Here is a 13618-nt window from a genome sequence, read left to right as displayed (position 1 = left end):
ACAATATGATGTTGTAATCCTCCCTGTCAGGAGTCAGGAGAGAGCTCTGCTGAAGCTCACAAAACAACTAAACACTAGCCGTCTGTCACTACGCAGCAGATGTACAGGCTCCCTGGGTGGACCCCTATGTTTATATCATACTTGTCAAACATTTATAAATCTCAGACGGTAGTCCGGCAACAGTGCATAAAACATCCATAGAATTCCAAACACTAATACACGAAGACAACTTGGATTTAAAAGACCTGAAAGCCTGCAGCTGGAGGACAAAAGAGAGTGTTTGTCAATGGAATTTCTTTAAGGTGGGATTGGTGTTTTAAGACGTTGGGGGTGGGGAAAATGGTTATTTTCACGTTTAAACTGAAAATCTTTTAAGGGATGTAAATTGTCTGTTTACTTTTTAATATGTTTTGGTTTAGTTAATAATACATGGAAAGTATTTGGAAGCAATATTTTCAAAAAGATCATTTAATAATATTTAAACAACACTAACAATACAGTAACCTGTATTTTTCCCAAACATATATTACTCAAATTACTATGAAGCATAACAATATGACAATAATAATATAACATCAATAATAATACAAAAATAACAGTGATATAACAACAATTGGGCAAACAATGTATTTTCTCACTCCTTGACCAAACCTGCCCCAAGCGTGCATCCGCGTGCGGCATCGTGTGCATTTTGATTTTGTTTATCTCCGCCATATGGGTTCATGACACACAGGTTAAAATACCAAAACCAACTGTGAATCAACTATATTCATTTGGGGACAAGTTCAAACACACATGAAACATTCATGGACATTTAGCTAGCTTGCTGTTGCTAGCTAATTTGTCCTGGGAGATAAACATTGGCTTGCTATTTTATCTGAAATGCAAATGGTCCTATTTTTTTGCTAGATCTTAGTAGAATTTGGTCCCATTTTGAGTCATACAAAATTGTGTGTTCTCTACTCCGACAATTAATCCACAGATAAAATCATTTTTTTGTCAGTTTTCTTTGATTAATCTCTCCTTGTTAATTTTTCAATCACCCATGTGGGTTAGTATGGTCGTGAAAACAAAAGAGTAGATGGGAGAGGCAGGACTTGTAGCGCGTCAAGCGTCTCAAATGGAACCAAGTTCTATTTTAGCGTCTGGCTACGCAAACGCTCGTTGACACATGCAAGCAGTTTGGATGAAATGATTGAATAACGTGTACATGATGTGTACATTTATTTTGCAACACTCGCGCACACAACGTGGCCGGTCTAGTCAGCATGTTAGGGATGTTTTCATCCATTACGTATTGAATATGTAAAATATGAAAATATATACTGGCCATAAAGTACTTTTAAGAGAGCTACTGTACAACTTTTGCCTAATTGTCATATATTCCTACTGTTATTGAACTGTGACATTTCAAGGGTCTGAGAATATAGCAGGCCAGTCCTCATGTTTTTTCAGTGAATGCTCTGGAAATATGTATTCAACAGAATGTAGCTATGGGATACTTTGGCATAGAGGAAGTACCTTTCAGCGGAACTTATTTGATATAAAACATGATATATACATATATTTTATAGCCAGAAGTCTAAGGATACCGTATAAACAACCACAAGTTTTTCCAAACTCATTTTCATGATAGACTGAAGCCTGTGCACAGTGTAAATATGATTAACTTCAAGCCTGAAGGAAAAACTCAGAGTGTTATTCAAGGGGACCTATTTGAAATACTTACTTTGCTCTTTTACGTCATACCTTTAATGTGATTTATGTTGTGCCAGGCTCTTACTCACTCAATGACATCAATACGGATTCTGCTTTAACACATCTGATGGATAAATCAAATAAATTGTTGCAAGTTGCATAGGCTAGTATAGGTTATAATGTGCTTACAAAACCTTAATAATACAATGTTGATGCAATAATTGACACTATTTCTAGGTAAGATACTGTAGCTACGCAAAGTATTTTCCACTGCTATGTCATAAGATTTTACCTCATTTTACTGTAGCAGCATTTTGTAAATCTTTTTTGAGTGGTTAGAACGGTTTAAAACAATGGTTTGAAAATTAAATCTAATGTAACAGTTTGAAAAACAGTGCTATACACTCAGAAAAAGGGTTCCAAAACGGTTCTTTCGCCGTCCCCATAGAAGCACCATTTTGGGTTCAATGTTGAACCGTATGTGGAAAGGCTTCGAGATGGAACCCCAAAAGGTTCTACCTGGAAACAAAAGGGTCTCATCAAATGGTTCTCCTATGGGGACAGCCGAAGAACCATGTTGGTAAAATGTGTATACTTAGTTGAACCGTATCCAATAACAATACGTCCAATAGATCCATATTGGATCGAGAAGTTTCCTTTTGCTAAGATGTACAACAAAATCCTACAACTATAACAACGTATATGTATATGTTTGATATGGCCTATAGGAGAGAGTGCCAAGTGATGTCAAATATACATGCACTCTAATTTCATATTCTAAGTCATATTCATTGTACAATATTGAGTGTTACCACAAAAATAGGGGGAAATAAATAAGTTAATACAACTAATATATACATAATACTGTACATCACACCTCCAACATATCTAAATCGATATTGTACTTATTCAGCAGTACCACATATCTGAAATATAACGCTGCTTGCCCGTTAATGGCAACCACATGACCTGACGACCATGTTTCTGTATTTCTTGAGGATGACATTTGAGCTGTCATCAAAGTAAAGCACAGATATAGCGTTCAGCTTGGTCGGTGCACAGCATGGCTTTGGCACATTGTCAGGGAACATCAGATGAACCTGTGGAAGTGAACAGAAAAAACTGAGTAAAATATAAATTAAAATGACTGAAAGAAAGAAAGAAAGGACTGAGTATAGAAAGGAGATAGCATCAAAGCAGCAGTTTGAGAAGCTCATAAAATCGATATGGTGTGGGATTAATTATCTCCATATTGTTAAAGAAATTCAATATGAATTAAAATAAGTAACTTTTGAGGCTTTGCACTTACCAGGGTTTGCACAATGGCGTGATTTGTCGCATTCATATGCGCATTGAGTGGAAAAGAACATTCCCCATCGCAGTAAAAAGCAGCATAGCCTTCAGGTGCAATAATCCAGTCCTTCAAATAGAATTAAAAAAGACAAAATAAGCCTCAATGTGCTCCTCATTGAATATTGAAGTCACTTCATTGACACTTGATGTGTTTTCTTTAGTCAGTCATCTGTCTGTTTCTCGTGCACTGCATTGAATACCCTAAATAACAGTGTTGAAACTAAAAGAGGTGTTTTTACAAACACACACATATTTGTAACACACATGTTATGATTCTGATATTTTTTTTTTTACTAATTGGTCTTTTGACCAATCAGATCAGCCATGAAAAAGTGCTGATGTTATTGGTCAGAAGACCAATTAGTGGAGAAAAAAAAAATTGGTCTGAATTGGGCTGCCTGTCTAAATGCAGCCTATGTGCCTTCTGCTCTGACATGCTTATGACAGTGTAGAATAGACATGTTAAGGTTCAAATGTTATTCCATCTTTCCCACCTGCCATCCCAAGTCTCGGAAGCTGACGTAAAGTTCATGCTTCTTGCAGGCTTGTTTCTGTTCACTGGTGTTATGATCTGAAAACAACAAACATTCAATTCATCTAAAAGTTTACCGGTTTTTCATGCATCATTAGGCTTTTATTTTATTTTATTGAGCACCTGTGAGCACTATTATTATTTTGTTCAATAGGAAACTCGAAAATTATTAATAAATTGTTAACAAACTGTTAACAGCAAATGGCAGCACCAACTCATTTATTGTTATTACAGTAAAGCGGCCACTGAAAGGGTGTTGACTGGGTGTCCCTAACGCACTGAACCACATCAGTTCTAAACAGCTGTGGAGCTGAAGCAAGTGCACATAGACTTCTATAAAATGACAGCCAAATTCAACTCATGTATTGAGGGTCATTGGGGACGTTTTGTGTACTTTAGCTACAGTATTTGTATAAGGTGAGCGTTACATGTTAATATCCATGGACCAACCTGACTTGAAGGAAGGGTAAAAGATTCAGCAGTTAGGTTTATTATTTTGAAAATCTATCTGTTTTATATGTATCTATAGTACACGTGTGCTGCCAAAACAAGGCTAATTGGCAACAAGAGGCTGCTTGAGCAGACATAACATCCTGGAGTGTAGACATAACAATTATGATCGTTTAATATGCCCACCTCCACTTTTCGGTGCCTGTGATGATTGCTGTTGACCACCTGATTTGTTGCGATTGTGATTCTTTTTCTTTCCACCAGCGGCCCGGACAGAGCGCAGCAATACCTCACTGGCCTTGAAGAATGAGACTAGGAACGGCTGTTTGGATTGTGGTCCGTTCCTACCAACGATGCCAGCAGACTTCATGTTGATACTCCGTCCTTTTAAAACAACAAGCAATGTGAATAGCAACAAACAGAAGTAAAATTAGATTCCTATCTAATCAAATGCAATGATCGGGGCGCAACAAAAGAGTTTATTTCCAAAAGGTAATATCCACCAATCGTTCACATTTGTGTTTTTACATCAGAAAGCATTGCTTATGGATACTTTCATGTGTGTGTAAAATATTACTGTTCTCAGATGTTTCATTCGTAGATTTTAAATGTACAGCTGAAGTCCGAAGTTTACATACACCTTAGCCAAATACATTTGAACTCAGTTTTTCACAATTCCTGACATTTAATCTTAGTAAAAATTCTCTGTCTTAGGTCAGTTAGGATCACCACTTTATTTTAAGAATGTGAAATGTCAGAATAATAGTAGAGCGAATTATTTATTTCAGCTTTTATTTCTTTCATCACATTCCCAGTGGGTCAGAAGTTTACATACACTCAATTTGTATTTGGTAGCATTGCCTTTAAATTGTTTAACTTGGGTCAAACGTTTTGGGTAGCCTTCCACAAGCTTCCCACAATAAGTTGGGTGAATTTTGGCCCATTTCTCTTGACAGAGCTGGTGTAACTGAATCAGATTTGTAGGCCTCCTTGCTGGCGTACGCTTTTTCAGTTCTGCCCACAAATGTTCTATGGGATTGAGGTCAGGGTTTTGTGATGGCCATTCCAATACCTTGACTTTGTTGTCCTTAAGCCATTTCGCCACAACTTTGGAAGTATGCTTGGGGTCATTGTCCATTTGGAAGACCCATTTACGACCAAGCTTTAACTTCCTGACTGATGTCTTGAGATGTTACTTCAATATATCCACATAATTTTCCTACCTCATGATGCCATCTATTTTGTGAAGTGCACCAGTACGTCCTGCAGCAAAGCACCCCCACAACATGACGCTGCCACCCCCTTGCTTCATGGTTAGGATGGTGTTCTTCGGCTTGCAAGCCTCCCCCTTTCGCCTCCAAACATAACGATGGTCATTATGGCCAAACAGTTCAATTTTTGTTTCATCAGACCAGAGGACATTTCTCCAAAAAGTACGATCTTTGTCCCCATGTGCAGTTGCAAACCGTAGTCTGACTTTTTTATGGTGGTTTTGGAGCAGTGGCTTCTTCCTTGCTGAGCGGCCTTTCAGGTTATGTCGATATAGGACTCGTTTTACTGTGGATATAGATACTTTTGTACCTGTTTCTTCCAGCATCTTCACAAGGTTCTTTGCTGTTGTTCTGGGATTGATTTGCACTTTCCACACCTAAGTACGTTCATCTCTAGGAGACAGAACACGTCTCCTTCCTGAGTGGTATGACGGCTGCGTGGTCCCATGGTGTTTATACTTGCGTACTATTGTTTGTACAGATGAACGTGGTACCTTCAGGCATTTGGAAATTGCTCCCAAGGATGAACCAGACTTGTGGAGGTTTACACATTTTTTTTCTGAGGTCTTGGCTGATTTCTTTTGAATTTCCCATGATGTCAAGCAAAGAGGCACTGAGTTTGAAGGTAGGCCTTCAAATAGATCCACAGCACAGGTACACCTCCAATTGACTCAAATTATGTCAATTAGCCTATCAGAAGCTTCTAAAGCCATGACATAATTTTCTGGAATTTTCCAAGCTGTTTAAAGGCACAGTCAACTTAATGTATGTAAACTTCTGATCCACTGGAATTGTGATACAGTGAATTATAAGTGAACTTATCTGTCTGTAAACAATTGTTGGAAAAATTATTTGTGTCATTGTCACGACTCCCACCGAAGGTGGCTCCCCCTCCTGCTTGGGTGGCGCTCGGAGGTCGTCGTCACCGGCCTACTAGCTGCCACTGATTCCCTTTGTTTTCCCCCCTTTCCGTTATTGTTTGCACCTGTTCTGTGTTGGGGTGATTAGTGGGGCTATATTAGCTAGTAGACCCGCCTGCTCTTTGTGCGGGATTGTTTCTCTGTATGCTGTGCTTGGTGACACACTGATTTTGTATTTTTGCATTTAGTGCGTGTGTTTGCGCCAACAGTGTTTTGTCCCCTGTGTTTGGGGCACTTTGTTTTCGTGTGCGCTTTGATCGCAGTTTGGGGTGGCGTGTGTTCTAGCCATTGTGTTCATTAAAGCCACTACCCTGTATCGCTGCTTCCTGCATTTGATTCCTCGCCAGCACGACACCCAAGCCTTACAGTCATGCACAAAGTAGATGTCCTAACCGACTTGCCAAAACTATAGTTTGTTAACAAGAAATTTGTGGAGAGGTTGAGAAACGAGTTTTAATGACTCCAACCTAAGTGCATGTAAACTTCCGACTTCAACTGTATATATTTTTTATAAAACGCTACAAAACGAATACGTTGTTTAGCTGGAATTTTTTTATTTTACATTTAAGTAACTAGGCAAGTCAGTTAAGAACAAATTCTTATTTACAATGACGGCCTACCAAAAGGCAAAAGGCCTCCTGCGGGGATGGGGGCTGGAATTAAAAATAAACATATATTAAATAAAAATATAGAACAAAACACACAACATGACGAGAGACAACACAACACTACATAAAGAGAGACCTAAGACAACAACATAGCATGGCAGCAACACATAACAGCACAGTATGGTAGCAACACAACATGACAACAACATGGTTGCAACACAACATGGCAGCAGCACAACATGGTAGCAGCACAAAATAGGGTACAAACATTATTGGGCACAGACAACAGTATAAAGAGCAAGAAGGTAGAGACAACAATTCATCACGCAAAGCAGCCCCAACTGTCAGTAAGAGTGTCCATGATTGAATATTTGAATGAAGAGATTGAGATAAAACTGTCCAGCTTGAGTGTTTGTTGCAGCTTGTTCCAGTCGCTAGCTGCAGCGAACTGAAAAGACGAGCGACCCAGGGATGTGTGTGCTTTGGGGACCTTTAACAGAATGTGACTGGCAGAACGGGTGTTGTAAGTGGAGGATGAGGGCTGCAGTAGATATCTCAGATGGGGGGAGTGAGGCCTAAGAGGTTTTATAAATAAGCATCAACCAGTGGGTCTTGCGACGGGTATACAGAGTGATGTGTCCTACAAGCAGCATTGGTGGCAAATCTGATGGCCGAATGGTAAAGAACATCCAGCCGCTCGAGAGCACCCTTACCTGCCGATCTATAAATGACTTCTCCGTAATCTAGCATGGGTAGGATGGTCATCTGAATCAGGGTTAGTTTGGCAGCAGAGGTGAAAGAGGAGCAATTACAATAGAGGAAACCAAGTCTAGATTTAACTTTAGCCTGCAGTTTTGATATGTGCTGAGAAAAGGACAGTGTACCATCTAGCCATACTCCCAAGTACTTGTATGAGGTGACTACTTCAAGCTCTAAACCCTCAGAGGTAATAATCACACCTGTGGGGAGAGGGGCTTTCTTTTTACCAAACCACATGACCTTTGTTTCAAGGGCAGATAACGCTTTTTGGACACTAAGAAAGCTTTGTTGTAGAGCATTTAACACAAAATCCGGGGAGGGGCCAGCTGAGTATAAGACTGTATCATCTACATATAATTGGATGAGAGAGCTTCCTACTACCTGAGCTATGTTGTTGATGTAAATTGAGAAGAGCATGGGGCCTAGGATCGAGCCTTGGGGTATACCTTGGTGACAGGCAGGGGTTGAGACAGCAGATATTCTGATTTTATACACTGCACTCTTTGAGAGAGGTAGTTAGCAAACCAGGACAAAGACCCCTCAGAGACACCAATAATCCTTAGCACAATGGTATATTCGTATCATGTATATTTGTGACCGACCAGCTTAAATCAGTCTTATGTAGCAACATTTAAGATTGCGTTTTTTACATTGGATAAAAGTAGAGACTCTACAAAATGGTACATCATACACTACAGTTGAGTAACAATGGGAAAGTAATTTTGCTTTGAAAGTTGATCAACTCTCTTTTGAGACAATAGCCTTTAAATGTTTTGGTACTACTATTGGAGAGCCCTTCATTGTCTACACCCATTCAGCATCGTTCACACCCTCTTCAGCTTTAGCCCCACCCAGCTCTTAAGGGTTGTTCTGAATGTACTAATAGCAGCAGTCAAGCACCCAAGCTAACTTGTTAGCTACTTAAGTGAGAGAGAACAGCTCACTGAACATTACTCACCCTAGCAGAGCTGGTTAGGCTGTTATGTTATCCAGAGCATTGGTGACTGCAACTGTGTTGTCAGACTGTCCGTTAGTAAATTCAGAGCATTTCGCATTCAGAGTGCACACCGGATGCTTTGGCCAATTAAAAGGGTTGATCTGAACATTCTGATGGCTCTTTCTGTCAAAATTTGAAATTTGTAATATCTGAAAATGTTGCTAGCTAGAATATCTTACCCGTATACATTATTCATGGTTGTAAGCGTCTCCTGTCGGATGCCATGGTTGCCCTTAGTTTGAGGGTGTAATCCGGAGACAGGTGTTTTCTCAATCTCCTTAGCTATTATATTCCACTGATTTCAAAACTCAGTCCTCCAGAAAGTGGAGAGCAACACTTATGCAGTTTTTATACACGATACACTTTAAAAAATGCCACGCTAGACAGGATTACTTAGACATATTGACCAGCTCAAATAGACAGAAGCGCGCTAAACTCAGCCAAAAAATAAACGTCCCTTTTTCAGGACCCTGTCTTTCAAAGATAATTTGTAAAAATCCAAATAACTTCACAGATCTTCATTGTAAAGGGTTTAAACATTGTTTCCCATGCTTGTTCAATGAACCATAAGCAATTAATGAACATGCAGCTGTGGAACGGTCTTTAAGACACTAACAGCTTACAGACGGTAGGCTATTAAGGTCACAGTTATGAAAACTTAGAACACTAAAGAGGCCTTTCTACTGACTCTAAAAAAAACAAAAGAAAAGATGCCCAGGGTCCTTGCTCATCTGCGTGAACGTGCCTTAGGCATGCTGCAAGGAGGCATGAGGACTGCAGATGTGGCCAGGGCAATAAATTGCAATGTCCGTACTGTGAGATGCCTAAGACAGCTCTACAGGGAGACAGGACGGACAGCTGATCATCCTCGCAGTGCCAGATCACGTGTAAAAACACCTGCACAGGATCGGTACATCCGAATATCACACCTGCGGGACAGGTATAGGATGGCAACAACAACTGCCTGAGTTACACCAGGAACGCACAATCCCTCCATCAGTGCTCAGACTGTCCGCAGTAGGCTGAGTGAGGCTGGACTGAGGACTTGTAGGCCTATTGTAAGGCAGCTCCTCACCAGACATCACCGGCAACAACGTCGCCTATGGGCACAAACCCACCGTCGCTGAACCAGACAAGACTGGCTAAAAGTGCTCTTCACTGACGAGCGACGGTTTTGTCTCACCAGGGGTGATGGTCGGATTCACGTTTATCGTCGAAGGAATGAGTGCTACACGGAAGCCTGTACTCTGGAGCGGGATCGATTTGGAGGTGGAGGGTCCGTCATGGTCTGGGACGGTGTGTCACAGCATCATCGGACTGAGCTTGTTGTCATTGCAGGCAATCTCAACGCTGTGCATTACAGTGGTACCCTTCCTGCAAGCTCATCCTGACATGACCCTCCAGCATGACAATGCCACCAGCCATACTGCTCGTTCTGTGTGTGATTTCCTGCAAGACAGGAATGTCAGTGTTCTGCCATGGCCAGCAAAGAGCCCGGATCTCAATCCCATTGAGCACGTCTGGGACCTGTTGGATCGGAGGGTAAGGGCTAGGGCCATTCCCCCCAGAAATGTCTGGGAACTTGCAGTTGCCTTGGTGGAAGAGTGGGGTAACATCTCACAGCAAGACCTGGCAAATCTGTTGCAGTCCATGAGGAGGAGACGCACTGCAGTACTTAATGCAGCTGGTGGCCACACCAGATACTGACTGTTACTTTTGATTTTGACCCCGCCTTTGTTCAGGGACACATTATTCAATTTCTGTTAGTCACATGTCTGTGGAACTTGTTCAGTTCATGTCTCAGTTGTTGAATCTTGTTATGTTCATACAAATATTTACACATGTTAAGTTTGCTGAAAATAAATTATGTTGAAGGTGAGAGGACGTTTCTTTTCTTGCTGAGTTCATATGGCAGAACAATCCCAACTCATCTCTCGGCATGTCCAGCCCACTCATTATCTCAGCCAATCATGGCTAGTGGGAAGTTTGCTGACTTTTTCTGTGGCTCAACCAACTATGCTCGTTATTTAACAATTGTATTTGTATTTACAGATGGCATACACATTTGTTATTAAGGCACATGAAAGCTCACATGTTCGAGAAGGCATTTCTGCCAAGAACGTATTTTGATAAAAATGTTTACGTTGAAACGGCTCTCCTGTGAAGTAGTGACCCGCGACATATGCCTAGTTTCCTGAAATGGGTCACATTTGACTGTGATATGTGGCTGTCTTACCTAGCTATCTTAAGATGAATGCACTAACTGTAAGTTGCTGTGGATAAGAGCATCTGCATACATATCTCATTACTGTACAGAATATATATTCTTAAATTATGTTGATGTCACAAATGTATCATTTGTAAATTTGTGTACAAAAAAAATTTGTTTAAAACCTAGGAGTACAACTTATTTCCCTGAGAGTGAGGCAGCATTTAGCAAAAAAACATCTATCAAGTGATAGATTTTAAACAAATATATGTCTGTCATTGATTAGATATTGAAAAACATATCAATATCTTTCATAATTTATTTAAACAATAAAAGCTAATTTACGAACATTTCTGAAAAGGGATATAAAGCTTTTTGGAATGAAACTCTTGAATTGCACCAACCAAAAGTGGGTAAAAATCCTTGCATCATGTAAGCTTGCATTGTTGATATGAGCATATGCAAGGTCCGTTACACTTGGCTTGACTGCATTAATCTCAAACCACAAAGAGGCTTTATTATTGATTTATGGTCATATGTCATCAGTTAATGTAATATAAATAGCATAATAATAGATGCAAGGATTATGGCTCAATTTACTCTAGTGTGCATATAATACTAAAATATATATATTTTTATTAACATTAACATTGTTCCTGAAAAAAAATCCCAAATGAACATACTTAAATTCTTCACTACTAAAACTGCGATTTTATAAGCTGTCATCCTCTTGTTCCTGTCGGTTGCATTTGACACTTGAAACATCAGATCCTGCTCTGAAGCCCACCTCTATGAGGAATGGGCATCTCAGGATGATCACCACAAACACATGAAGAGGATCTACCCTTACCATTTATTTATTTTTATTTTAACTAGGCAAGTCAGTTAAGAACTAATTCTTATTTACAATGACTGCCCAGCCAAACACAGATTACACTGGGCCAATTGTGCACCACCCCATGGGACTCCCAATCACAGCCGGATGTGATGCAACCTGGATTTTAACCAGGGACTGCAATTATGCCTCTTGCACTGAGATGCAGTGCCTTAGACCACTGTGCCACTTGGGAGCCCATGAAGCCAAGCAACAGGTGTTGGGTTAAATGCAGATGACACATTTCAGTTAAAGGTATTCAGTTGTACAACTGACTAGGTGTCCCCCTTTCCCCAGGGCTCAGTTCTCCTCCCCTGTTGTTCTCTCTGTAGACCACGAACAAGTCACAGGGCTCTGTTTTCTCTTCACAGGGCTTATCCTACCTTTGCTATGCAGAAAGCGAACAGCTCTGTCTGTCCTTCTCTCTCCTATATCTTCATGGTAAACATCAACATCGCAACCTCAAACCCTGACAATAAAGACCTAAACTCTCCTCTATGGACAGCTGTGTCTACCTACAAGATGGCAAAGAACTTGGGTGTGACTTTGGAAGACCAGTTTTGGGGTAACTACAAAGTTTAACTGCCATTTGCTTTTCTATATGTAATTCCCAGCAACAACAAAGGCTGAAGAAAAGTAATGCTTCCATTACCATCCATAGTTTCAACAGAGAGCTGCAGACCCATGTTCTGCAGTGGGTTCAGCACCCAGTGGTTACTGGTAGCTGTGATATCAAAGACCAGCCAGCCCCCATCAGAGGCCTTGATCTTTTTGGAATCCAACAAGAACGTCTCTGCATCCCTGTTGAGGAAAAAAATACATAGAAAAATCAATAAAAAAAAGAACAGGTGTATGCATGTGATCACTTGACACGCAAAGCAATGCACATCCATTATTATGTTTAATAGTTTGATTTATTGAATAAAAAAGATTTAGCACAGGGGTGATATAATTGATGGGCCTTCCTCTCCTCTTTAAGCTCTGGAACTAATCATGAAATTCCTGTTTATCCACGTTAATGTTGTTAAAACTTGCACGGGGCCACACAAAGAGAGAATATGCTTCCTCTGTGTCGTTTAGACTTGGAAGCAGAAGAACAGTTAAGGAGGCCCTAACATACCATATTGGAAATTATTATAGAAACAAAGTACCATTGAATAATCCCTACTGGATGCAATTTATTCCATCTTTTTCTCTCAGATCTGAGCCAAAAACATAATTTGACAAACATGTATCTTACTAGTTCAATTTATTGATCCATTTGCTCTGTCCTTTGAGCCCCATATTTTGAAGAAAATTCTTCTGAAATACAGTCACGCAACATTCACTGGGGACGGGGGGTCATGTCGTCCCGACATTCTGAAATTGCATTTCAAACTCAAATAAAATCTAATCAAAGTTTATTGGTCACAATCATGTGTTTAGCAGATGTTATTGCAAGTGTAGCGAAATGCTTGTGCTTCTAGTACTGACCGTGCAGCAATATCTAACAAGTAATATCTAACAATTCCACAATAATACCTAATGGAATAATTTACATTCTGAAATTACATTTCTGTCCCCCCCAGTTTTATCATTGAAATACGATAACAAAAGCAGCAACAATGTGCTTTAGGACGACGTGGACGCCTCAGAGCGGTCCGCTAGGCTGTTTGGAGTGTTCAGCAGGCTGGATTTAGGACCATCCGGACACCACAGAGTGGGCGGACAGGCTGTGTAAAAGGCAAAGGTACTGGAAAGCTGGTTGGACCAACACCAGAGAGTTGAACAGAGGCAGCTGCTGTCAGTGTGTTACACTTTTTTTCAAAATTGTAAAAGCAAGCAGAGCAGAAACTGGCTACTCTTTAGTTGACTGATGTAGCTGTTAAGGTAACTGCTGTTTAACTTAACAGAAAAAAACAAAACTAGTGTTTATTCGCAGTGCTGAGCTATTAGCTAGTGCAACTG

At 40.2% G+C, this 13618-nt stretch overlaps 1 protein-coding gene across 1 annotated transcript in view; it reads right to left on the bottom strand.

Annotated features, from left to right (window-relative positions):
• Nucleotides 1-450: 450 nt before the first annotated feature.
• Nucleotides 451-13618, bottom strand: part of LOC106589803 (bone morphogenetic protein 5-like) — a 42642-nt gene continuing 29474 nt past the window's right edge. Inside the window, exons 3-7 of the mRNA XM_014180152.2 lie at nt 12324-12472; nt 4220-4417; nt 3546-3622; nt 3008-3118; nt 451-2798 (exon numbers count right to left, since the gene is read on the bottom strand). Coding sequence (XP_014035627.1) covers nt 2649-2798; nt 3008-3118; nt 3546-3622; nt 4220-4417; nt 12324-12472 — 685 coding nt within the window. The 3' untranslated portion in view covers nt 451-2648. The remainder of the gene's footprint in view (nt 2799-3007; nt 3119-3545; nt 3623-4219; nt 4418-12323; nt 12473-13618) is intronic.

The sequence above is a fragment of the Salmo salar genome, chromosome ssa28 (assembly GCF_905237065.1).
Source record: "Salmo salar chromosome ssa28, Ssal_v3.1, whole genome shotgun sequence".
Taxonomy (NCBI): domain Eukaryota; kingdom Metazoa; phylum Chordata; class Actinopteri; order Salmoniformes; family Salmonidae; genus Salmo; species Salmo salar.
This window is presented reverse-complemented; position numbering and strand designations above follow the sequence as displayed.